The sequence below is a fragment of the Argopecten irradians genome, chromosome 3, assembly GCF_041381155.1.
Source record: "Argopecten irradians isolate NY chromosome 3, Ai_NY, whole genome shotgun sequence".
In the NCBI taxonomy this organism is placed as follows: Eukaryota; Metazoa; Mollusca; class Bivalvia; order Pectinida; family Pectinidae; genus Argopecten; species Argopecten irradians.
In genome coordinates, this window is record NC_091136.1 from 4,687,184 (window position 1) to 4,715,112 (window position 27,929).

A 27,929-nucleotide genomic window follows, 5' to 3' on the forward strand; every position below is an offset into this window, starting at 1 on the left:
GCCCTCCATCCATGTCTGACATTCTACCTCTAGCCCTCAAGTCCTCCATCCATGTCTGACATTCTACCTCTAGCCCTCCATCCATGTCTGACATTCTACCTCTAGCCCTCAATCTCTGGAGCAAGGTAACTGCAGTGTATCTTATATTTTAATGCACCCAATGATGACCTCTTTCCAAACTTTACAAATTGATATGTAAATCTGGATATTAGTAGAATACAAAATGTACCAAAAAGGAGAGGAGACAAAATCATAATTATGAACATAGCATGTATTTTACCCCCAAAAACATCATAGATATATTTTTTCAGAATTTTTCTGTAAATGCAATAGGATTTGTTTTCCTTTGTTATATATATTGTTTGATTTTGTGGGTCACTTCAGCATCGATATTTCCTGTTAAATTTTTTGTCAGCTCTGGACACGATAAAATTATAAAATCCACACAGACTTGTTTTAGGTGTTTGTCGCCATAAATTCCGGAAATTTTATAGCACGTGTCAACATAATGTAAATCTCAATATAATCGGATATTAGCTGTAAAAGATAAATCATTGATCCATTATATTGTGAAATAGATATAACCGTGTAATTTGAGGATTTTAAGTGTATTAATAATAACAATGTTACATCTACAATGTTGAGGCTGTATAATTCTGTGTACAGAGCGTGTGGGGCCTGATACAGGATTTTTATGTCCGTAATAAAATAGCAAAACGGATATCCACATTAATAACTCACGTAAAAATCAGATATCTTAAGATCAAAGGACAGAATACCAGCTTGGGAATAGATTAATCTACATTAGATAGGTTTTGGGTTGGTCAAGGGAATCTATCGAAGGGATTATCTCCCTTTAATAAAATAGATATGAGGCTCTCTGTGGGAAAACCTGAGGTATTAGTATATTGTCTAGCATTGAAACAAATATGTTATGACTCAAACTAGTGAAAAATGAACAGAAACCAGATCGATGGATGGAACAACTGTGTTTTTTATGATGTTAGATGTGCAAGATAAATTGTGATATGAGAGTTTAGGTCCTTGAATTTAAGGTTTTTGTGACAAAAAGGATTTATTAAGATTCAATATCAATACTCTATCTGTCACATATAGATTTAGATTAATCTTATGGGAACTTTGTATCACGGATGGGGGTGGGAGGGGTAGGTGGCATATTGTGTATGTTTATGCATCTATGTTTTTATGTCTGTAGAAAGTAATTATAATTATTTGTAACAGTATAATTTTAAAACTTGTGAGGTCTCGGGGTTCGTAATAAGTGACTCCAACCCTAAATATTCATCTTGAAGAGTACTGTCACATTTTAGGTAAACTAGTAGTGACGTACACTAGGATTCAAGCAAGGACGTATCGCTGGATACAAGTAGTTAGACCTGATCAGATCCAAAGGCGTTCATTATCAACGATGCTGTGTCCATACAAACGAGACAAGGAACCGGTATGTGGGTGTGATCGTCTCTATCTGAAACTCCATGACAGGTGAAATAGAAAACAAATGGCTGCCTTGTCTCCTTGGCGACAAACAATAGCTGTCTCACAACTTGTTATATTCTGGCTTATTACGGAAAGGAAAGTAAGAGAATTTCCGGCACATCGGAAGCTTCACTGAAATATAGGCCTCATGACTGTCTAGCCACCTGTAATGTCGGACAAACGATTGTCCCAGCCAGTTTGCCCAGGATCGTTTCAAGATTGACCAATCAATAGAAAGCCTATATGTGCTGCCGTGGCAATGCGACATTATGTATTGGAGATCGATAAACACTCAAATTGTCTCCACATTAGTAACTGTTGGTCAGTGAAGTTCCAGCTTGGGGGGGAGGGGACTTAGGAAGTGGGTGACTGGGAAAAACAAGCTACAAACTTAAGTTGTATATATCAAATGCAGTATGGACTGAAACAGAACAAAAATAAGTGGGTTTTTTTTCACAGATAGAAATATGTTAAGATATATAAAAAAAAATGTTTTATAAACGAACAAAAAGAGATATTTTTGATGAAAATTGCATCTGAAGATTTTGTTTTTAACGCAGATTTTTTAAAATAAAATCAATGTTAAACTCACAGATTTTACAGATTTTTGGAGAAAATTGCATCTGAAGAATTTTTTTCAACCACATATTTTCTAAAATGAAATTAATGAAAAACTCCCAGATTTTACAGATTTGAAATCCACTCTGATTAAAGATTTATTTAATATCATATTTTTTTCCTCCAAGGATTTGATATTTGGTTTGGATTAAGATCCATAGTTAAGTCTATGGATATAAACTTAAATTAGCATTTAAATTTACATTTAAAAGAATTTCTATCTTGTCACAGCTCAAAATTCGACATCCTAACCAACATTAAAGCTACGACTGGCAAATGATCACAGGACACCTAACACTGTTACAGTCTCGTAAATTTGGTCCAATTAAACGAAGCCGAGGTGTTAATACCGTCTCGAGACATTCGATAGCTAACACGCGAGGACAGATTCCGACACGCCGGGTGTTGGACAGACACAGTTTTAGTTCAAACAGGTCCTGGGAACTTCAAGAAACGCCACAGACAAATATTAGTTACAGAATTGGTAACTGCTCTACACGACGAGCACTATAGTTATAATACAGAAACGAACGTCATTATCCGGTGCTCACTATAGAGCCATTTAAACGAGTTAGAATTGTCAAGATATTTCATGAAATTTTAATAAAGCGCTTTAAGGACTTTTGTATGGAGGGAGAGGAGCATGTAGTGTGTGTACTGTCTTGTTCTGCCCTGCCTCTGGAGGCCTCCTGGTATATGGGTCGGGCTAAAATTTATATTTGTCTATCGTCATTTCTAGGGACTTTTTTTAAACTGTAGAGGTTCGTTGAACATATATTGTGACTGACTTCATTTGAATTTGGTGATAAAAAAAAAGATGCTTTATTTGAAATTAATCATTATCCCTGTTTTGTCTTTTTTCATGGTTACATTGAAATATGGATATTTTGAAGAGATTTTCCATTCCCTGAGGACTTCAATACAACTCGATTCCACTGAATTGCCTGAAAATTATATTTAAAGTGTCTGAAAATTATATATGAATAGAGGAAAACTTGTCCTATTATGAAGTTTGACATATTTTGCCTTTGAAATAATCTTTTATAAAACTGGTGTTAACGACATCTAAGAGATGAAGACAGTTTGTGGTCAGCGGATGGCTATGATGAGTAAAACTTTGCCAATTATAACTAGACAATGATATTATAAAGTGTCGATACTATATCCATGAATCACTTCAAAGCTCTTGACTATATTTAAAGTTTCTGCAAAAAGGAAAAAGTTGGCTTTTTTTTACAGAAATTCATTTGGCGATAAGACTTTGAGTGAGCACACAGCTTTCTTCACAATAGATATTTTAAATGTCAGCTTTAAACATAGGGTTTTTATATGTCTAGACAAGCTAAAATAGTTTAGCATATTTTAGTTGATTTTTTTTCCCTCACAAATATCCAAGCATTCATATTCAATTTTTTTTTAACTAAAAAAAAACTGGATAAGACTTTAGTGTTTAAGAACCTCAAACAACATTATTATTTATGAAACTTCATCATAAAATTACTGTTTCTTGTGCAGACTTGCACTTTTTTAGAAAGAGTGCAACAAACTTTTAATACCAATATGAATGCTTCTCCTTTTGAAAAGTATCCTTGTGACCTTTCACAGTGCAGATTTGGTGTTAAGATGTCCAGACATACTACCACAAGCAGTCAGTCTCCATGTGTCACAAGTTCAATTCCTATGTTGAGTAGTTTCCATGCACTGTCCACTGGTCGATGGGTTTTCTCCGAGTTCTCTGGCTTTTAGAAGGATGTTAAGCCAATCTTACCAAACTCAGTGTCTAGGTGTTCTCCAGTAGGACCGATATGCATATACATACATAGTAGGGCATTACACACAAAAAATATCGAAAAGTGGGGGAGGGATTAATATAATAATAAAAATTCATGATAAAAGTAATATTATTCCAAGGCTTGGCAGATTCGGAAGTCAAAGAATCATATCTCAAATTTGAAGTCAAAACATATGAGAAATGGACATGTATTTCAAATTCATGAGTCATATATAATTTTTGGGAGTCAAAACCATATACTTTCAGGGGTCTACTGGATATGGTAACCCTGTATTCTTCCTCATAACGTTCTCTTATGAAAAATAAATCTTTTAGAAAGAACAGGCCTTTAATTATGTCTACACCACATTTCGTGACAAAGTGAAAATGGAAGGCTTTATCCCTAATACAAGAAACATGGATGTTATATTTCATAACAAAAGAGATTTTCCACCGCCAACAAATGGTATTTTTTCACTATCAAAAACAGGAGCAGACGAATAAGTATTTTTCTTCAGTTACAAAAATTACTTACTTTACACAATTATCACCATTGAAAGTTTAAGCCTCTAATTTTACTTCAAGTTAAAAATATAAAAGGTAATTAATTTCATCCCGAAAAAATTCTGTGGCACTATATCCTATATGGAATGAAGTACTGATTGGGCATGCACCAAAGCCAAAATAAAATATTTGATATTTGTTTTGTGTTAATTTGACATATACAGGATATAAACACGATTAAATACCAATTATTGTTCAAATGATGAATATCATTTATGCCCTGTCGGGGATGGAGCATCTTTAAAGAAATCTTCTGGTGGCCTATAATTTTACAAAGGTAATGAAATATAAATATGTTCTCATAGGAAAAATCATAACTTATTCTTCTGCCATAAATCCAGAAGGACCTTGGATCACTATTTATCTGGTAATTTGTTTTCACCGTTTTTGAAAATCCATGGAGACAAATCAAATATTAATAAATTAGATTTAACCATTTTATCTTTAAAACTCTTCATAATTTTACCCTTTCCTTGCCCGACAGCTACAATGACATACCCAACCCCTTATCTGGTGTTACAGCCCATTGATCAATCTCCAACTTCTGCCAAAAACAGTGTCGAGGAATTGATCTGCATGTAAATCTGAAGTGGTCAACTCATCATATTGGTGTTATTATCTAGGCATTTTGCTCAATAACAGACAAGAGCCATCTTTCTGAGGTGTCATAATTTAAAGCGTTGACTTGACATACATCTTCCATGTGTCAATTTGATATTGTCTTCTAAAGGGTGTGAAATTGATGAACAATGGATCAATTTCCTGGGCGTTATACACATTTACCAAAGTCTACTATATTGGAAAATAAAACTTATAGTAATTTGTCATACAGCTGTTGTATAAATGTGACTTTTGATAAATAGCTAGTGATTAGATATACAAACCTGCAGGATAATTGCTAAATAGCATGTCCCATTGAATGAAACAAGACATACATTTATATAGATACCAGGGTGGGGATTTATGTTTCTGTGTATACTTCAAGGGTTGTCAATGGAAGTAATGTTCCCTTGGACCAATCATGATTATTGGGAAGTACTGTTTCATGGAAATGAACAAAATTCTTATAGAGCATCAATTTACAACTCTGTTCCACAGAAAATGAACAAAATCCCAAACAAATGCTATGGTGGTGCGGAAGTTTTGATATTTAGACCCATTCATTGATGAGTCTTTCTTGCAGATATAAAAAGGGGCAGACATGAATTAAGTAGGGAGCAAAGGACTTAAGTGTGTACTGTGTAATTATAAATAATGATGTAACACTGTCCTACCTATAAACTACTACTGTCTGTACTTCTGGAGACAGGAAGGGTGTCATGTGTCCTTTAATACTTACATGTAGAGTGTACTGTTATCGGTGTAAGATCGTCTTTAGGGACAGGAGGTGTTCTGTAACTAAATCAACACTTGTTTTATTCTGTACCCAGTATATATGATGATAGCATTATGATCATGTCCCAGAGTGTTTTGCGGTGAATAATGCTAACATAATGCTCCTATGGTATTTAAAAACCCTTTTATGGTTGTTTTGCAGGATGACCTGTCACGAGTGCATTGTCATGAAGTAATGCTGCAACTAAGATATATACTATCGCCATGGCAATCGCAGACTGGACATAGAAAATGGAAGATGTCAACAACTTGGATTCGAGACAGAAATAGACACTGCAAGGACAGACAACTCTGGCATCACCAGGACGTCACCCTGACGATAATCAGTTGATAGATGACCGGTTATTATGCCGAGACCAGGATGACAGTTTGTCTGAACCGAGTGTTTTAACGCTAATCAATTCTGTCTTACTCACCGTAAACCAAATGGCTTTGTCACCTGAGAATTATCTGCCCTTAGCACCACTCTCTAATGTCCATTACGGCCAGACTGGTCAGTGTAGCTACTGGCAACGGCTCAACATGACTTTATAGTCACTTTCTTTCTCAGAGACAGACAAGGCAGAAATAGTCCGAAAATTTCCATTTTCTCCTGCAAATTGGTGTGCAATATGTGTGTTTGTGTTTTCTTGTAAGAAACCCCAGAAACTTCATAAATGATTGGTGATAAGTGATTTACATTACAAGATCATCTTTTTGTTTAGATTATAGCTGACTTAGATAAATTATTTAAATTAAAAGCTCAAAATTTCTTTGGTTGAGAAATTTGTTACTGTTGTTTTGGAAATACAACATTAATATGAAATTATCTTTTTTATTTTTCAGTGATACTTCTGATTAGACAGATCATTCTAACGATACTTCTGATTGGACAGATCATTCTAACGATGCTTCTGATTGGATAGATCCATTTCACTGATACTTCTGATTGGACAGATCATTCTAACGATACTTCTGATTGGACAGATCATTCTAACGATACTTCTGATTGGACAGATCATTCTAACGATACTTCTGATTGGACAGATGCTTTTCAGCGATACTTCTAATTGGACAGATTCTAACGATACTTCTCATTGGACAGATCATTCTAACGATACTTCTGATTGGACAGATCATTCTAACGATACTTCTGATTGGACAGATCCATTTCACCGATACTTCTGATTGGACAGATCATTCTAACGATACTTCTGATTGGACAGATCATTCTAACGATGCTTCTGATTGGACAGATCATTCTAACGATGCTTCTGATTGGATAGATCCATTTCAGCGATACTTCTGATTGGACAGATCATTCTTACGATGCTTCTGATTGGACAGATCCTTCTAACGATGCTTCTGATTGGACAATCCATTTCAGCAATACTTCTGATTGGACAGATGCTGTTGAGAGTCAAAGAGCTGAAATGTCTACAGATATTTCTGCAGTTATTTCTTTGGCATTTGTGCCGTCAATTCTGAACAAAAATGTAGTTTTATCAATGTAAACAGTTTTAATGCTTATAAATTAAATATTCAGCTGTAAATCCTCGTTATCTCAATCTTGTATTACTGAAAAACTTTGTATTTGTTTCAAAGTACAGTAAAACCCCATTATATCGCCACTTTCTGTTTTCCTATATTTTGGCGATATATATAGAGTTTGGCGGTATATCAGATTTGTTGTTGAAATATAGGTAGTAATCCGATGCCGTACTATATAGCCTACTGTACTGAAACAGACTTTTTAGTCAGTATGTGTACTGTACGGCCACTTCGTATTTTGTAATATGAATAGTTCCAAAATCAAAGTAAATTTCGATAGTAGTCTTTCAATAAAAATGTCAGCTTTATGTGACCGGACTCGTTTGCGTTACCAAGTATTGTGCCTTAATATTGCCTGCTAGCTGGGATTTTCTCGGTTACATGATAAATCCCGCCCGGAAACAAAGAATAGAAGTTCTGAAACAAGCGCAGTGACCTCACTTCCGCGCACATGTCTGCAAATATCAAAACAGTTACTCCGGTACTAAACGGCACTCAGACGACGTTTTGATCTTACTAATATAATATAAATGGCGGATTCTTCTGCACGTACGTAATATTTATATCGCTCTTGAAATTGCTAGTTGCATTTTATGGTCCAATATAAACGAACGGCGATATCGAGAAACAGACTTGTGGGTTCCTTTTTGTCAATAATATAAACAACTAACGTTAATAGTACGTAAAACACATGTACAGAAGTGAGTTTTATTCACCACCACTTGCGACACCTACTTTTAAAACAATAACAAAGGTCTACCCATGGTTCATTGATTTCACTGTGTACACACGATCGTACACGCGGCCATAATGTGTGTAGCTGATTACCTGTCGGTCGGCAGTCGAGCACCTTACGAAAACATGTGTCCCTATTAACCGAATTTGGCGATATTGACGAGGTCTTTATAGTGTTATTTTAATCATTTGTTCCGCGAATGTGATGGCGGATGGCGGTAGGCGGGTTTGGCGTAATAACGGGTGTATTTGTACGGTGGGAAATCCGTTCTGAATAAATTCATGGTGATAAGCGGGTTTTGCGGTAAAACGGGTGGCAATATAACGAGGTTTTACTGTATTCTTTTGCTATATGACCAAAAGTTTTTTATGGCTGTTCATAGCTTTTTATTGTTTTTAAATTGATGACACTATCAGAAAACAGATATTGTTAATATAAAAGTTTGAACATTTTATTACTATTCCTATCAGTATGAATTGCACTTTAATTATTACATATATTATGTATACCTATAATAAAAATTTAACTTTGCCTGATTATGTTTGAAGTGAAAAAATTCAACCTCATTTACTATACGTATGATATAGTATGATTTGGAAAATTTGAAGTTTGACTGAAAAATGTATTAGTGCAAGGGAGATAATTGGTTTCTTTTTGTGTAGAGAATTTAAGAATTTAGAAATTCTTTAAAAACTTCTTGATGAAAAGGGATATTGTAATGAAAACACGTGTGACAATTTATTTCAACAGCATAATTGTTAACTTCATGTTTAACAATGAAATGGTAATATACATTTTTGTAGACACCATGTACAGTATTTATTTAGAGAAAATATTTGTTTTGGTTGGCTCATGGAATAGACATCTTAGTAACTGGTGTCCTTTTAATATTATTGCCATTTATGAATAGCTGCTAAAATAGTTTGTAATTGTGAAATGACTGATTATGTTGTAGTTAAATGTGCGTGTTAATTGGTAGACAACTGAGAGGACATTTTAAATCTCTAAATATTAAGTTCACTTAATGAGGAAAAGTCTCTTACTGAAATATATCTTATGTGCGTTTATTAACGTCTCAAATAGATTTGAAATATCTTCTTGTATGAATAATTTGATTTTATTTGGTCTTGTTCATTTAATTAGTATTTGAATAAAATACAAGGAGTTGTAGTTGAAAAACAAAACTGTAACTGTCAAGTATTACTACAAAAAACTATGAGATATATTTTTACCAAATGGACATGCTTTAAAATTTCAACTGTTGACTTTTTTTATGACTTATATTTTCACTTTTGTATTCTGTAATCAATTGTTTTTTAAGCTTTTGATGACGCTATGGCATGATCCCCTGAGTGACTGATTCTTTGAATTGTTTCATTATAGGGTTATATTTTAAAACATGATAACGTTGAAGAATACTGCCTGAAGGTTTAGTCACACTACTGTTCCTCTTCAATCTCCATACTAGCTGTGTCACAGTCTGGTCTAAGGGAGATAATGTGAACCTCTGACAATACATGTACTATCATTCAGTTTCCTCATTATTAACACACCATGATGACTCAAAAATGTTCAATAAGAATTTCATTTATATTGTGTATTGGAGTCTAGTATAGATGAAACATCCTGTGCTAACAGAAATTCATTACTCATTTCATTTCATTTCTTTTGTACCACATATCATAAAAAACTAATTCATTTTGAGTTTTACCAAAAAAACAACTTTGCATGATCATTACTCAAAGTAATTTAACTTGTTGCTGTGATATTTACACTGGTTGTTATAGCAACAATGGTTTTGTTATGTTTACATTAGCTGGTTTTTCTTTTAAAACTAAAGCAATTGTTATTTACACTCGTTTGTGGTTTGTTGCTATATGGTATCTGGTACCTGTTGTTTGGTGTGTATGCTGGTTGCTATGGTAATTATACTGGTTTCTATTATATTTATACTGGTTGATATTTATTTATACTTGTTATAATATTTATACTGGTTTCTATTATATTTATACTAGTTGATATTTATTTATACTGATTGCTATGGTATCTATACTTGTTATGGTATCTATACTGGTTGCTATGGAATTTATACTTGTTGTAATGTTACTTATACCGGTTGCTATGGTATTTATACTGGTTGCTATGGTATTATTGTTGCTTTGGTATCTATAATGGTTGCTGTACTTGTGACCCTTACCCTCTCCCTGAGACCATAACTTGAGATCACGGCGTCCCAGGTTTTGGCCTTGGGATTAGGGTGGGTGTGTCTTACACGACTAGAACAGTCAAGGTCATTATGTCTCGTTCAAGGTCAGTCTTTACTTGCTGAAGGTCATTCTGTCTCTTTCAAGGTCATTCTATCTCAACCAAGGTCAGTCTAGTCTTGCTCAAGGTCATTCTGTTTCACTCAAGGTCAGTCTGTCTTACTCAAAGGTCATTCTATCTCGCTTCAGGTCAGTCTATAGTCTTGCTCAAGGTCATTCTGTCTCGCTCAAGATCAGTCAGTTTTGCTTTAGGTCATTTTGTTTAACTCGAAGTTATTAAACATGTATAAGTCAGAATTATTTACACCAAAACCAGTCCGAAAAATGTGTGTTGCAAATGGGCCAATTTAAAATTTTGTTTTTATCCTATGATCGACCATTGTTGATTGATTTTTGTCAGTGTATGAAATTTTAATCTTGTTTAAATTCAGAACTAAGCGATACAAAAATAGATGCCATTGATTACATGGACCAAGCATCAAGATTTTCTGAAGTACTAAAGCATTTCATTGGTGATCGATTTACTGATTCATGTATCACTTCATTTACTTTTATTTTTTATTAAATAATGAAAATGCATGATTATCCTTTAACTGGTTGTTACCAAAACTAATGTCAGTGAATATAATGTTCTAAGCTAACACTATTGTGATCATGGAAATATTTAATTTTATTATATAATTACACTTTGATGTATATTACCATGCTGTACAATATTGTGGTTTTGGTATAAAGAATTAAAGTCTTTTTTACATCCAAATGAAGTTATCTTCTTCAATTCTAATTAGATTCAACCACTAGGTTGCATTCGTCGTTCACTCTCTAATAATAAAAGTACTATACATTGTATATGCAAGATGTTGCTTGCATTGTTAACACAGATTTGACCACTAATGTTAAATTTAGATTTGTCCACTAGACCTGTCTGTCCTAAAGAACAAACTTTTCACCCTCTGGTTTAGGACTATCTTAAGTTGTATATAGAAAAATGACTTTCTGGGGACAATAGTAGCCCATACTCCTGTGACAAATTTAGACCATACTTCATTATCAGTTATTTTGCGTTTTTGATAAACAAACACTGTCTTTTGGTCTTTCACATACAAATATCAAGAACCTTGTCTTTCTATGTAAAATAAAAGCAAACTAATTTAGGAATACTGTGATTAATTAAAATGTTGTGTTAATGACAACAATTCTGATTTGATGAGGGTTCATTAAAGTTGTAGCTAAGATAGAAGGTCTGTCATCCATCCATAAGACTGCAGATGTACACAAATGATATGTCACTTGGAAAGTACAGTGAAAGAGCATCATAACAAACAAATCAGAAGAAATGAGAAGACAGAAATACATTAATGAAACAAAATTAATTACTAGACTTGTGTACCTAATTTGTTAGCTCGCCTATTCGAAGAATAGGGGGAGCTAATGTTGTCGCCCCGGCGCCATCGTTGGCGTCCCATTTCATGTTCAAGTTTTTGAGCAAGTTTCTGTTTCGTCAATTGTTTAAGCTTAAGTCATCATAAATGTTTATGATTTTATTTTCCTAATGTTTATGGATGCTGAACGTGATAATACAACCAATTTGGGGCCCTTTAGGATTTTTTTTTAGTCTGTTAATTTGTCATATTTCCATGTTTAAATAGTAAATACTTGAACATCAACTTCTTCTGAATAGGCGAGCTTTGCTGTTCTCCAACAGCTCTTGTTAAAATAAGGGGTACATAGAAATTAAGATGAAATTTTAAATACAAAATTGTGAAAAATATTATTGTTTTTGAGAAAATAGCAGTTTAATCTAGTTTGTTCATGTGTTGGTATAAGGGAGATAATCATGATTTTTTTTGTTTTGTCTGTGCAACATATGGTAAGTGGTATAGAGGAAACAATGCCAGACTCTGATTATCTCTGAAATCTTGGCTGATAAATTACAAAATTTGCTAATTGTTTTAAGAATTTTTGTCTGAATGACTAATAATGTACAATATTTAGTGTTAAATATGGTCTCTGCCATTCAGCTGATGAAGCATGCTATAGTAGACCTGGTCATGAAGACCTAAGTTTGATTCCTCAGTCAGCACACTTAATGAAGTCGGGTACCATATGTATTTTCTGTGTTTTTCATAAAACTCTATAATCTGACATATTTACATGTAAAGTGAAGATTACACATGTTTTATTACTTGAAAAAGACTATCTTGTTAAAGTACTTGTGGTGATCTGAATATCCATACATGCAGCTCTTGAGTTTAGAAGTGGTCTCACTGTGTAACAAAAGTAAAACCAAACAGAATTTTTTTTTTTTTATTAATTCCAAATAAAACAAGAAACACAACAATGTATTTCATATCAACAAAACAAAACATTAAAAACTATAAAAAGTTTTCTGTCTTAAAAAACAATAATCATGATTTCTACGGAGCATGTGTTATATATACATTGATGTGTACTTTCTGTATATTTATTTTTAAATCCATATTTTTTTGTTTATACACCTGACAATGTACTAAGATAATGCCTACCAAAATATTTCAGTTTTAAAAATGTTAACCTTGTAATAGAGGACACTTCAATGTCATTTACATACCAGGCCCACTGCAGCGTTTTTTTCTCATAATTTAAAAATGCTACAAAAATTATATTTTTGAAATGTTATTTGCAAAGCTGTTCCCAGAAAGCTTGCTCTTGTCATCAACCCATGCTGTAAATGATAGATCTCAATTTGGTCAGAGATTAAAATTAGAATTCAATGTCAAACTTATAAGGCACATATGTTGGATGGTTTTGTAAGTAACCTAGGTGTTCGAGATAATTGTGATAAAATTTCAAGATCAACAAGCACAATGTAATTATTTACACAAAAATGTACAAGTAATGAAACTTACATGGCTCACATCATTGCAGAATTATAGTTACAGTAGCCATATTAAGCTATAATTATCAAAATACATACACATTTGACATTTATAAATGTATACTTGTATAATTTCAAAACAAATTTTAATAGAATCATGAACTTCAATTGACATTTGATAATAATTTTGCAATCTTTTAATTGTTTTCAATAGCGCAAGATATATACTGCAGCAAAAATGGACTGAATCGATCATCTGTGAATAGGTAGTTCAGTTGGTAGATTATCAGGCTAGTGTTCAGAGGTCTCGGGTTTGAACCCTTATCTGACCTCTACATTTTCTCCTGTCCTGGTACATATTATACAATATATAACAGTCCAATATGATGAGATTGTTCTTGTAATTAGTACTGTACTATGTGTTTGTGTAATTTCCTGAGAGAGCTCAAACACAAAAGTCAAATGTTTCTGAAATAAATGTATAAAGCGTAATTACAAAAAGATAGCCCTTAATCACGTATTCATGAAAATTGTTAAATTAACAAAGTTGCTTAATATAAAAAACGCAGAACTAAAGCAGTTTACTATGCAATAACATCAATTTATAACCAATGATTGTGTTGGACACATTTTTCCTATTCTAGTATACAACTGATATGGCGAAGTGGTTTTCTTTGGGTGGTAACTTGTCATGAGTGCGTTTAACTGGTAGACGTTCTTGTGGTTTCCTTTCCTCCAGTTCGTCGGCCACTTTCTGATTCAGCTGAGCTTTCAGGACTACACAACACCCAAACAGGACCAGCAAAACCTAAAATAGTGAGATATTAGATCGGAATGTCAAATTTATTCATCTGGACCTAGACAAACATTGACTGTTCTTCTATTTTAAGTTTATCCTTCGTTGTATACTGTGTAGACCATATTTGACACTATAAGTGCCCCAACCCTTTTTTTAGGTTTCAATTTTCACTTACTTCAAATTATCAAAATATGAAAACTGTGTTGGTTTCCTTACTCCTTCTTTTGCAAATTGATTTAAGTCTTACTTTGTAGAATAATTTTATGCTAGCTAGTCCAAATTTGTGTCTACTAAAAGTGCCCACTTGCTTCAATTGTTTGAGTGTCCTGGGCACTTATTGGGTTACAAAACTTTGAGCTATGAAGCATTTAGAAATAAGTGTATGATATACAACATAGCTCAGAAAACAAAATGTAATTTACAAAAATCTAATTACCATTGTCTGAAGTCAAATCCACAAACTATTTTGTTCCGAAAAAATAACTCGTCTGGCTACATAGCGAGTATAAATCCACTTAAACATAAAGTCCACTTCAGTAAGGTAGTAAATAAAGGGAGACAATCCATCGAAAAACCTCTTGATTTACCAGAACACCTACCTGGCCTGCGATGAGATACGGACCAATCATCATATAGCCTCCTGAGCCAGCTGTGGTCTCGTATAACTTGTTGGCACATCCCTGGTAAAAGGAAAACTTCAGCTTAGTGTGGCAAATTTAGTCAACAGTAGAATCTAACATCTTTTTTATAAAAAATTATGTCCCATCAACTTGTAATCCATTATATCAGATTTTATTGATTAAGCCATAATTACTTGTTTGTTCAAGATTTGATTAAGTAAATTAAGACTGTTTTTCTTTCTAAAATAATTTTAACTTTGAGAAAGAAAAAAAATTTAAATGTCAATAGTTTAAATCAGTTTTATTATTATTTTGTTCAGTTTTTTAATCTTTTCATTCAGAAAACTCACAATCCGGACAGAATATCAGTTGATTTGTACATAATATCTTGCAATCTGGAAACTTTCCAATCTGTACGGTTTGAGCTTGGGACACAAAAGTTGAAAGGAACCATAATTAAGTTAAGAGAAATTATTGAATCAATTCTGAAAGATTACCAACTTACCACATCATACATGTTAGATGTTGTACATTTGTTTTCTCTTATGAAACTTGGTGGACAGCAGGACTTTGTAGATGAGATGGACTGAAGGAAAGTCTCTGATTTCTCGTAACCTTTGACCCCACAACATTCGTACTGGAATAAAGTCAGGCACATTAGTCATGTCATTAATACCAAAAAAAAATAGCATCCCTTAGACATATTTACACTCACAAGATATTTAAAGTTAGATTTCCTTGATGACATCACATCCCTCATCCTTGATACTCCATGGGTTATTTTCACTGATGTTATATCCATCCCAGAACTATATACTAGTAAAATTTAAGACACGGTAATTTTATCTTTTGATGTACATCCAAGGAATTGGATAATGGTACCCTGTAGTTGACCAAGTTGCTTTGAAGTTGGGCTTTTACTATGAAATATTCCAGGGGTTGGTATAGTGTCAGTGATAGTAACCCCTGGAGTATCGAAAATGCACAACCCTCACACAGATATAAAGTAAGATTCCATTCCATTCACACATAAATTATATGATACGTTAATACGAAGTGATAAGGAATGCTTAATTCTATTAAAGGCCCAATATACTAATTTTTCTTCTTCTTCTTTTTTGTAATCACAAACATTTACAAGAAAATTGCCAGGTTTTCTTTGCATAAAATGTATACTTAAGCCAGGTAAGATGTTACTGAGACAAACTGTGAAGTGTGAAATAAAACATTAAAAAAAAAACAAAAACTTTTTGGCCCACAAACCGAAACGATATGCGAAGAAGTTCACAGAAACTTTCGAATTTAGGAAAATATCACATGACCTGATCGATATAGGCTATAGGCCTATAAGACTTTATGATATACAATGTTGTGACCCGATTGCACTGGCAAAACACAAACTTTTTAATGTTATACACAGGGACCTGGCACGAATTTCTAATTAACTGCATACATATGTATTATAGTATCAATTATTTCTCTTTAGGTAAGATATGCGCCACTGATATGTAGAGCCCTTAATGGGAAAAAAAAACCCAGCTCGGATTAAAAAAAAATTGTTCGTTTTTCTCTACCATAGAGTTCATACCCTTGATACTATAATACACATACACACATACATATATCTATACACTGTTGGTTAGAGATTTGTGTCAGGTCCCTGTGGACCTATATATGCAACAGCGACTGTTTCAAGAGGGCAGGTAGGTTTACATTTATGTACAATACGATTTTTGACCGTTGGATACCACAAGTTTATCTGCATGAAATGATGTCATAATACATGTCTTTCATCTTTATTTTAGGTCATTGGTAGAATGTTCCATCATTGTATATGTTTGTGATTACATGAAAAGTTCCGCATATTGGGCCTTTAAACTTTTACATTTGTATCATTATATATCTTCATACTTTCCACATAATGAACGTCCAGCCATTATCATCATCTGTCCCTCCCCCAAGGCCGCTGTACTTGGTAAAGCTTGTGTCCAGAGCGCTGACCATCTGTGTGTAATACTGAAATTATAGAACAATGGACCGTTTATAACTCAACACAAGTTTGACAAAAAGAAATCAAAATACTGAAAGTACTGAAGGGGGCGTTAATTAGATTTTGGAAAATAATTGTGTTCAGATAAAGGAAATTATTAAGTTCAAATCAGATTAATGCAAATGGAGTATAATACAAGCTGGAAAGATGGACTGTGTTTTACTTATTATTATGTAGCATATACTGAAGTGTGATTTTATTGCTCAATAAAAAAATCGGTAATGCATTAAAGTGAACAGTCGGGCAAGGATGGCTAAAGTCGGTAAAAATGGTGTGAATGTATCCAGAATAATTTCTTATGGGATAGAAAAATAAACTTTCTCGTCAAAATCTGTCTGCGCACGTAGAAATTAATTTAAAGTATAGGAATCCTAAAACGTCCTCCCGGCTGACTATGCCCGTGGTTACATTTCCACGCAGCCTCGCTTTCAATGTTTTCACCTCTTCTTTATTTCAATGGTCAGAACTGGGAAACGTAAGCAGACCTTGACCGTCGCATTAATATGTGAGAACTTTTGGAAGGCCAATGAACGCATTTAGACTGGTTTTCTTTGCCCGACTATTCACTTGAATTTCAGTGCTAGTAAAACTACCATCAATGTTTCGATCTTTAATTGGTCTAAATCTAAGGTCCATCATGATTTATCCCCATCATAGATAGTTTTACAATATCAACGAAATAGCAAAATCTGACCTTGACATTTTGTGGGTAATATTGATTATAACGAACTTTTCTCTTGCTCTGTCAATTTTAATTCTATTGATGTTTGACCTCGTGCTTTTGACCAGAAGTCATTTGACACTGAGAGATCAGAACTCATTCAATAACACTTCAGGATGGCATTAGTAGTCTACAAAACCTTCATAATGTCTTCACAAAATAGTACTGAAAGTCATGCAAAATTCAACCTTCACGTTTGAGTTGATTTTTACTTTGATCTAAGGTGTAAGTTTACTCTATTTTATTGTGGACATTCTTTCTTTCATATAAACATCTTGACCTGTCGTTCCCCTTGACCTTGTCTTTCGACCTCTTGACAATGGCTTCTTGTTTTTGTTATAAACCATTTTGCTCAAAACATGAATATTCTTAATTTGAATGACCTTGGCTCAAGTTATACATGTACTATTTTATTTCATAGAATTGCTTCATAATTTCAAAACAAGATCTTGACATGTTAACCAAGTGACTCTTCAATATTAATGCTGACGTTTTGGCCAAAAATACTGAATTGCATCTTATAGAAACTAAAACTGTGCATTATCATTATCTAATATGACAGAAAGATACGAAAGCATGGCTACTTACAGGATTTGACTCCAACGGAAGTAAGATCATCACCACAGCTTGTACGATGGCAAGGATCAGGACGAGGATGGAATACTGAAAATGATAAACACCAAAAGAAACGACAAAGTTTGTCAACATTGTTTTAATCTCATAATTACATCGTGTAACGTCTTCCAACTACGCCCTATAACCCTATAAACTGAAATTTTGTTTTCTGAATCTTTTACATTTTAGTATAGATCTACATACGACAATCTGCAGATATTATGCACAAAGATTGGTTGTTTTCTTTCTTGTTCTTTCACTTGGCTTTCCTTCACCGCCAAACACTTTCATACCTTTGACCTTCGTTAAAGATAAAGATTTTGACCTTTGTATTTGCAATTTCTTTCTAGTCTCCAATGTCGCCAATTTCCATTGTACATTAAAATCTCGAATACTATATACTCACCGCACAGACGCACTTTGGAGTTTTACAACACGCGCCCACACAGCCACAGAGACTAAGAAGGATGCCGACTCCGGTCACACTCCACACGAGATACAGGAACATGGTAAAAAGGCTTAACTTGGTGATGTGCCACTCGGCATCAACCGTGACCAAGCTAATGTTCCTCATCTCGTCCAGGACCTCGCCCTCGTACATCTCCAGGGCTAAAGGGATATCCGGGTAGATCCATATAGCTGACACCAGGAGTAATACCACAGCGAACAGTATCTAGGTCAAGGTCAATATGTATAGATAAAGTATACTCAATGGGGAACAATTCATAGGTCAAGGTCATAGCATTTATGAATTAAGTACACACAAAGTAGAACAATTCTTGGGTCAAGGTCATAGTACAGATTAGGTAAACACAACGAAAAAAAAAACTTTTACCTGTACCATGGAGAATCGTATAGGTCAATGTCATTTATATACATACCCTGAATGAAAAAAGTACATATATAGGTCAAGGTCATGAGTACATATATAGGTCAAGGTCATGATAAACTCATTCATTTCCAGTGTTTGAATTTGAGCTGTTCAAACGTGTCTTTTTGGGATGAAAAAGTTCAGTAAAGATTATCTTATGATGAACATGACGGGAACGGTATCCACGTCCGGAATGTGAATATTAAAATCAACTTGACACAATGGAAAATAGTATCTTATGGTGACTGATTTCGTCCATGTTAAACTGTCATATTGGCGACCCCGCCATGCGACAGTACGGCATTGCACCAACAAAGAGGGACAATGCGCCAAGTAAAGAGCGACAACGCGCCAAGTAAAGAGCGACATGGGCGAAATCAAACACCACAGTATCTAGATCAATATTAACTTGACACCATGGGAAATGGTTGTATTGATAATGTTAGATTGTGTATTTTGATGAAATGAATTCAACTTTGTCGTTCTAACAGAATTTGTTTAGCCACCAAAATATCCGGTTATATGACGATAAAACAGGCATACGTTTCTTACCAAGTTGAAATGATTATTAGTTTTGTATACTTACGATAAAGATGGTGTTTAAAAGACATAAACAGCATCTGCCTAGTCCTCCACAACACCCCACACAACCCATATTTGGTCACGTCGTCAGAAGGCTAACAAAATAAACGTGTGTTAAAATTACAATACAATAATTATGCAAAAATGAATAATTAAAGATGCTCCACCGCTGACAAATGGTAATTTTTCACTATCAAAAACAGGAGCAGACGATTGGGTATTTTTCTTCAGTTACAAAAGTTACATACTTTACACCATTACCACCATTGAAAAGTTGGAGCTTCTGCTTTTACTTCAAGTTAAAAATATGAAAAATAATTAATTGCATCCCGAAAAAATTCCGTGACACTATATCCTATATGGAATGAAGTACTGATTGCGCATGCACCAAAGGCGAAAGAATTTATTTTATATTATTTTTTGTATTAATTAGGCATATATACACACGATTAAACACTATTATTGTTCAAATGATGAATATCATTTATGCTCTGTCGGCGGTGGAGTATGTTTAAATAATAAATAAATAAATAAATAAAAATAAATAAATAAACAGAACATTTAAATCATCAATTGTTATCAAAATTAAATAACGGGAGCCGGCAAGAAAATTACGTCCGATCATTATTTTATGAAAATATACACGCTTTACAAAGTTGTTATGCCTTTCATAGAGGGAGTAACGGCCAACTCAAAGTGTTGAACAAAAATGTTTCAAATTGACATGCTAAACAGGTATATTTATGTCGAAAATACAAGCCAATATTCGTTTCGTTCTGGTGTAGTGCACCGAAATGAAATCCGTGATGTATTACACGTATTGGATAGCTTAGTAAAGTCTCGGGTGGGGACGTATTAAGTCATCGACTTTAACCTAAAAATCCTTTTTAATTTGTATTTATTCGAAAGTATTTTTCATCTGCAGAGAATATAGCTCAAATTGTCTCGCCGGCATTCCCCATTCACTTATTTGCCTTTTTAAGGGAAAAAATATAATGAATATGTTTTCGGTTTTAACAAAGTAATATATTTCAGTATTTCCGTACATTGTATTTTTGATTTCTGTTTATGACATAAAATATTAAAATATGTTCATCTTATTTGAATATAAATTTAACAGGGGTTTGCCAGGGCTCCACTCTTTGTGCTCTTTTATTCTTGATGTATATTATTATGCTACCGATAATATTCGATATTGTCCATGTTCTCAAATCTTCTTCCCCGATTACATATTTTCAAGACTCAATATCGAAACTATTTTGAACAGAGACCGGGATATTAAAATTTGTAGCATAAAAACTTGTTAGTATCATATGTGAAAATAATATAACTCTAAAAATTAGTATTTCGTAAATTAAAGAATCTGAAAATGTCCTAATATAATAATTGTTATTAAGAAAAACTTATATATAATCCATGTACATGTACAATTATTTTCTACAATCCGGTAGCTATTATAATATGTTGCTTTGCCTGCCATGATGTTGGAATTCCACCTGATTACAAATAATCTGTTCACTTTGATCGGTTGCTCAAAAGATTTATACTTGTATTGTATTAGGATGCCGGAATCGACCGACGTTTGTCTAATGAAATAGTTCTGCGAATTATGCCGGGAGCAGTCGATCTTGGTAGGGCTAGATTAAACTTGAGATATACTTTGTGATATATATATATAAAGCAAGATAATTAACTAGCTTCCTCTTTTCATCCACTCATCTTAAGGAATGTTTAATTTTTCTGATGATATTCACAGATTTTCAGACACCTTTGAGGAACACCTCAAAAGACTGGAAGGTGTGTTGAACGAGCTTGAGACAACACGCTTAAAGCTGAAAGGGTCCTAAGTGCGAGTTCTTTAAAACTCATGGTCGCTACCTGGCCCACATAGGTTCTGAGAAGGGATTCAAACTGAACCCAGAGAACCATTCAGCATTAAAGACATGCCGATCAGTCAATGTCAAAACCTTGCGTCTTTCTAGGTTTACAGTGGTAACTAACAGAGGTTCATTAAGGAATTATGCTAAAGCATACAAACCTTTAAACGATCTGCCTTGTTGGACACTGTACCCAACAAATTCTCCAAGGGGCCAAGAAAAAGATTATCCCTGGGTATGGGGGGTTGTCAAACAGACGAGCTTTTGATACCTTGGTTTGTCTTGTATCATCTTCCACCAGTGTTAGCATATGCAGACTTCTTACTAAGCCTTTGCAAATTGTTAACACGGATGCCTCATAGAAGGTTTAGGTGCCGTACTGGTACCGAAAATCCAAGGGCCAGAACGGGTAATAGCGTATGCTAGGTCCGATGATTACGTCCCCAGCAGAGGAACTACCCAGCTCATAAGTTTGGTATTTCTTTGTCTCAAATGGTCCCTTCACTGACAAGTTCCAGTGATCTTCAATTTGGCACACTTTTGAGGTACGTACAGATAACAACCCTCTAACCTATGTGACGACCACTGCAAAGCTGGACGCAGCAAGCCATAGGTGGTTAGCCTCACTCTCAAACTATAACTTTAAATTATTCCTATACGAGCGGGCCGTCTGTAATGGGGACGCATGATGGGTTGTCAAGGCGACATAATCTGCCTAGAGGAAGTTTTCCCTGATGTTGTGAGAGCAGTTTCCTGTGGCTGTGATTTGCGCGACTATTGCCATTAGCTGAATCTGTGACAGAGAATGATACAGAGAATGACATCCTCAGATATGGCTAAGTGTAAATGATTGGAAAGAACAACAGTCCTTAGATAAACATCTCAGGAGGGTTATACATTTTGTCAGGAGGGGTTCGACCTGATTGAAGGAGTGTTTTTCTGAGACACAACACTGAGAAGTGCGGCAGTATATGCGGGAAGTGGCGGCGTTGTTCTTGAACGGCGTAAGGGCGTGTTGTATAGAAACAGCCACCATTGATAATCATTCAGCAGACTAGCGTCATTCCTGAGCATATAGAGAGAAGGTTCCAGGAGTGCATGAAGATGTCGGTCCATCAGGGACGTGACCGACAAACTGGTTGGCAAAGCGCCGGTTTTTTTGGCCTGGCTTCTGATGCCGCCACGTAAACTCAGATGGCGGTCGAAAGCGGTGGTACAGGTGGAACCTCGTAGAAAAACCCCTACTGTCCCCAAAAGCAGAGTTTGGTTAACCATGACCAAAGTTCTCGACCAAATGAACTACGCTGCATTAATTTGACCTTGGAAAGGTCAAAGCGGGGGCTACGAAAATGTGCTGGTTATCCACGTGACCATTTCACCCGCTATGCCCAGCAATCCAACCAGGAACCAGTTAGCGAGTACCACCGCCACAGGGTGTTGTACAACAAGTTCCATTGTCCACTACAGCTTTCCGGCCCGAATCCACAGTGACCTCAAAGTTATTAAGGAACTTTGCAAGATGCTGAGTGGAATAAAACTATTATTATTCCTAAGGCAATGGCGATGGTCGAAACGGTTCAACCAAACTTGCTAAAAATGTAGTACAATGGAGGACAGAACAAAAATCCAATTGGAAATCTTACGAGGCTCCTCTTGTTTCACGCATATAATGCTACAAAACATGAGACCCACTGGATATTCCCCTCATTACCTAATGTTTGGTTTGCACCCAAGACTTAGTGTAGAGGCATTTTTACAGATTCTGAGACTGTGATGCTTTCTCTATGCCCAAAAGCCTTACGGTTAGACACTTTGCCCTACAAAGCTGCTCAGCTGAAAGGCGACTAGGAAGGGTTATATAGGTAAGAGATCAGGGGAGTTAGGGAAGTCTACTCTAGAGGTGACGATTAGAACGTAGGTATATTGGCAAACAGGAAATTACGGATAATCATGCTGCAATATAAACAGAACATTACGACGGACAAAGAGTCAATAAAATACGCTGCTATCCATGGCTATATATTTTTACTTGACGAGATATTACTTGTTAGCTTCATCACCCAGGTACATTGTCCACTGTCGCTGGCGCGCTTAACTTTGGTAACAGGGAATTCTCCCGAAACAGTCAGGGGTGTGTGTCGATTGAGGACTTTTTTGTCCATACAAGGTCCAGACGAGCCTGTTCTAAGTGTATGGAGAATTTGGAAACCTTTGGTCAGTTACGTTTAGACATTTAGAGCAGTGGGAGAAGTCATAGTGAGCAAGACCACTCCTGATGTGAAAATTAATATTTAATCTCTACAGCTACTAATGGTGTATTAACTTATGGTTTACCATTTAATAAGTAGAATTGTAAGCAATACTAGCAAGTTAGCAGTCAAATATAATAAATTTAGATTATATCGCAGTCAGGAATGTTTTGTTTCCACTTGGCAGGGAGAAATTCTAGTTAATGCTATAGATGCTGGATATTACCCTTGGACACTGGCCAAGGTGATAAATTTTTGTAAATATTGATTTCTATCTAATGAATTCTGTTTTGATTCCTTTACATTTTTGGATTACTGGATCTTTCTCTATGAATATTTTAAACTGTGATGTTATGTATACAATTTTCAAGGTTTAATTCAACCATATATATAATATCGTATTATATAGTTTTTACTTGCGCTGTGTATGGTCATTAATTCTAAACTTTCCCTGTGTCCCTGTCCTAATTTACATGTCCCTGTGTTCATGTAATGTCCGGTACATGTAAATCTGTGTGTAAGTTGTTTTATGATTGACGTATGCGAGAGGCGAGTGATTGGATTTGGTGAGTGTGTCACATTGACCCTGCTTGACCCTGTCCTTGCACGTGCACGCCCACCCATGAGGAAGCGTGTCCGCACATTACGTGACGCAAATAGGCACTGGACTGTACATGTGGTGCTTTACGGCCACAGTATAAAAGGTGATGTTTATTTAATGTAAATCTAAAACAATAGAAGAATAATAACTTATTCTTCATATGCAATATAATAATATACTTATATAAAATCAAACTTTTTTAAATAACTTGCTTTATAATATATGTATAAACAAAGGACCGCTAATACAATTTTCAAGGAGAGTTTAAGAAATGAACGTTTTTCAATGGCTTATTTACTCGATATTGGTGCTATTTTTATTATCCTTGTGACCAATTAATGAAAATGAAGTTTAATATTCATTTGCATATGTAAATAGCTCTTTTAAATGTGACATACAATTTGGTCATAGTAACGACTAATTATATTTCTGGTGACATCTCGCCCACCATCCACCCTTGGGTAGTTTAACTATAAGGCACTTCTGAACTTCAAAGATCGGATGGGTTTTAATTTGCATGTATTATATCAAGAGTTAAAAATAAATGTTTTGATTCGTAATATTATAGTTTTATTTATGTGCATGTTGTACAGAATGTTGTGCAGAATTCACGACTCGAATTTTCTTGATATATTTGACGTAACAAAATATTTGTGAAGCAATGTATTTTGGGAAGAACATGTTTTTATATCCTAACGTATCATGAACGTTACAAAGAGAATGAAAAGGAATTTTGCTTAATAAAACGAGATTGAAAGATCCAGGCTTAGAAACACACAGAAAATATTTTTTAAATGTACAAAATATAAAATCAAAATCCTAATCTTAATTCTAATTTTCGCTGAAATGTATGAAATTGTGTACTTTAAAACAATATCTGTCTTACACCACATATCACACAACTCATCCTAAATATACCGATGCCGTCGACGATTGTCAACTGATTGAAATTTGTACTATGACCAAGAGTGATATTCGAAGCCAGTCTAGGTTGTCACTCGAAACAAAGCTCCCAAACCAGCACTTTACACGCCTTAACGGTACATTTTGTAGATGGTGAATCGTTAAGTGAGCTGGGGAGAGGGTGGAACGGGCCAGATATATATATAGAGGCTGCTTTATGGTCAGAGTTGAAAGAAACAGAGAATGAAGTTTAAACGAGTAGAAAAATACAGTCGTATGATGTATAACTATAATATATAATATATCTCTAATTTATACTGCCTTTATTTCTGGAATCCGGTTTATACATTTTTGGTGTCCGACTCTTCAAATCATCGTGAAAACAATATTATCAAAATGCTGTGTCTCTTGGCAAAGTGAAGATAATTCTGCATTTCTTTTACACAAATCTTACAGTTTAACTTCAGCTTTAAGTTTTATGTCGTAATAATTATAAAAGAAATATGACTTTCACATTTAAGTTTGGAGTCACAAAACCTTGATCACCGCTCTCACCGTGAAATGTAAGCTCGCTAAATGTAACTTAAACTACTAGCCCATTTCCATTACGGTATGATTAGACAATAATCAACGCTAACGTTTAATAATTCGAGGTAGTCTAGTCTAAATGCATTTTTGACGCATATCTTATAAATGAAGTCAAAATAAATTAGTGATTACATAAAAGTTCGTCATAACTGTCCCTTTGATTTTGATAGTTTCATTTCAGGTAAAAGAAATATGAGTTTTCATAGAATGTGGGTTGCACGGGTATTCTATGGTAGCTACATATGTACCGCGACCTGAGTCCGGCGCCACTCTTCCTGAATTCGTGAAGGGGGCAAATAAAGATCATAAGATTATAGACAAATTTCATTGATATTCTCAAAATCCACTAAAAGAGGTTTCAGCCCCCAAAATAACGCCCCCCCCACCCCCACCAAAAAAAAAAAAAATGCAAAAAAGCCAACATTCTTCGTACTTACCTAAGAGCGCACACACTCTAAAGCCATTTGCTGTCACCAATAGGTTTACAAACCTTCTTAAGAATGACATTAAATATATTGTGCATCATTCCCTCATTCCATCATTCTATGGACAGAGGTATCGGCCAATCAGAGATGACATCACAAAACATATATATATATTATGCCACAAGATGAAAACATGCAGTTCAAGTTTATTTTCAATTAAATGCACATTTCAAGAAAGATTATATATTTTTAATAACATATTTTCTCAACACTTTATTATAAACGCTATTTTTTCAATAAATGGCACAAATAACTCCTCCTATATTTGCAAAGAATTTCACATATCTTATTTTAGATTCACCAGAAATTCATGCCAGTAGGAACGAGGATTCCTACGTCTTTTCGTAAGTTACGCAAAAAAAGTTACGAACACCTTTGTGAAACGCACTTACGAATTTCGTAAGTTTTTGCGTAACGTTTTCGTAAATATTTACGAACGTTCGTAAGTTACGAAGCTTTGTGAAACGATACCCTGGATATTTTAATTGTTCCGGGGTAAGTTGCATTGGAGGGGATTTAGCAGGGAGTAATACACTGCATCCACATTGTTTCAAACTTGACTATATCCCTGTCAGACCTTCTGTTATGCACAAGGATTCAAATTAAAGATTCTGAAACTCGACTAGATATTCTCTTTATAGTAGTCATATAAGAAAAAACATCATTTTTCTTAAACTGTAAAGTCATTTAAAACCTGATTTTTGAACCAATCATCTAAAATTGACCAACGAAGAAAACGATTGTTATAATAGTCACGCGAAACTTTCTCTGGTTAATCTCTCGATTTTATTTCCTTGGACTCCTTGTAACTTTTATTGGACTTTGTGTGTTCCAAAGTATCTGCGCAGATTCAAGCATATCATATCCCATATTTCTAGCGTAAATATTTTGAAATACAGCGAAATGTTTTCATATCTGTATTTTATTGATTTACATATAGATATATTATTTTAAGTTTTAGATACCTATTTGGAAGCCTTGAAACCGTGATTAGGATTAATTACCGGGTGTGAACCCCCTCACCTTTCTTCTGACCATTTATACATATTTCAAACAAAAAAAACTATCCCTAAAGGTGAGGACCGTATTAAGAACAATAGATTTATAGAAAATAGAAGACATTCAGATTGTACCATTTATGTACCTGTCTAGCGATAATCTCTTTCAGGTACAATAGACACCGAAATGATTATTTATCTACGATAAGGTACATATTCCTGAAATGATGATCAAGGATAATTAACACGAAAGTTTCATATCCACATCCCATTTATATTATTGCCAAGAATGCGATTTATAAGTATTAAACCGTATGTCTTATAAACAATCACATTTAGATTCTGTGACATATTTTGTTTGAAATTTCGATTTTTGAAATGAACATCAGAATAAATAACTATGAAGCGATAATCTTTGATATATGTACATAATGATATACTTACTTTTAAAAGTTGGAGACGCAATATATCACATATGATGGATTTATCCCATATTGTTTTAAGATTAGATGGCAAACAAATATGGCGTCTTCATTCTAGTCTATAATTAAATCGTTCAAGTTGGATCTGAAAAGGTATGAAGTGCTTCAATGATTTCTGGCTCGAAACAATAACACGGGCAGTCAGGGGTATTTAATGTATACGTACTGGGTTGTCGATGTACATAGGAATAAACACAGGACATTTAACGAATTTACGGACAATGGCTGACGTCATATGCATGTACATAGACAATGG

At 34.5% G+C, this 27,929-nt stretch overlaps 2 protein-coding genes and 1 long non-coding RNA gene across 3 annotated transcripts in view; 1 reads left to right on the forward strand and 2 right to left on the reverse strand.

The window, feature by feature from the left end:
- LOC138317341 (uncharacterized) overlaps positions 1 to 7,346 on the forward strand; it is an 82,184-nt gene extending 74,838 nt beyond the window's left edge. The window contains exon 7 of the long non-coding RNA XR_011207758.1: positions 5,988 to 7,346. This is a non-coding gene — a long non-coding RNA (uncharacterized lncRNA). The remainder of the gene's footprint in view (positions 1 to 5,987) is intronic.
- Positions 1 to 27,183, reverse strand: part of LOC138317343 (uncharacterized) — a 471,671-nt gene extending 444,488 nt beyond the window's left edge. The window contains exon 1 of the mRNA XM_069258938.1: positions 27,179 to 27,183. The gene's annotated coding sequence lies outside the window, so the exon portion shown is untranslated. The remainder of the gene's footprint in view (positions 1 to 27,178) is intronic.
- LOC138317342 (uncharacterized) lies at positions 12,760 to 27,792 on the reverse strand. Its single transcript, XM_069258933.1, has 8 exons — positions 27,636 to 27,792; positions 19,495 to 19,585; positions 18,444 to 18,710; positions 18,011 to 18,085; positions 16,563 to 16,667; positions 15,157 to 15,288; positions 14,631 to 14,711; positions 12,760 to 14,040 (listed from the first exon to the last, which is right to left on the reverse strand). The coding sequence occupies exons 2-8, from the start codon at positions 19,561 to 19,563 to the stop codon at positions 13,873 to 13,875; spliced, it is 897 nt and encodes a 298-aa protein (XP_069115034.1). The 5' UTR covers positions 19,564 to 19,585; positions 27,636 to 27,792; the 3' UTR covers positions 12,760 to 13,872.
- Between the last annotated feature and the right edge of the window lie 137 nt (positions 27,793 to 27,929).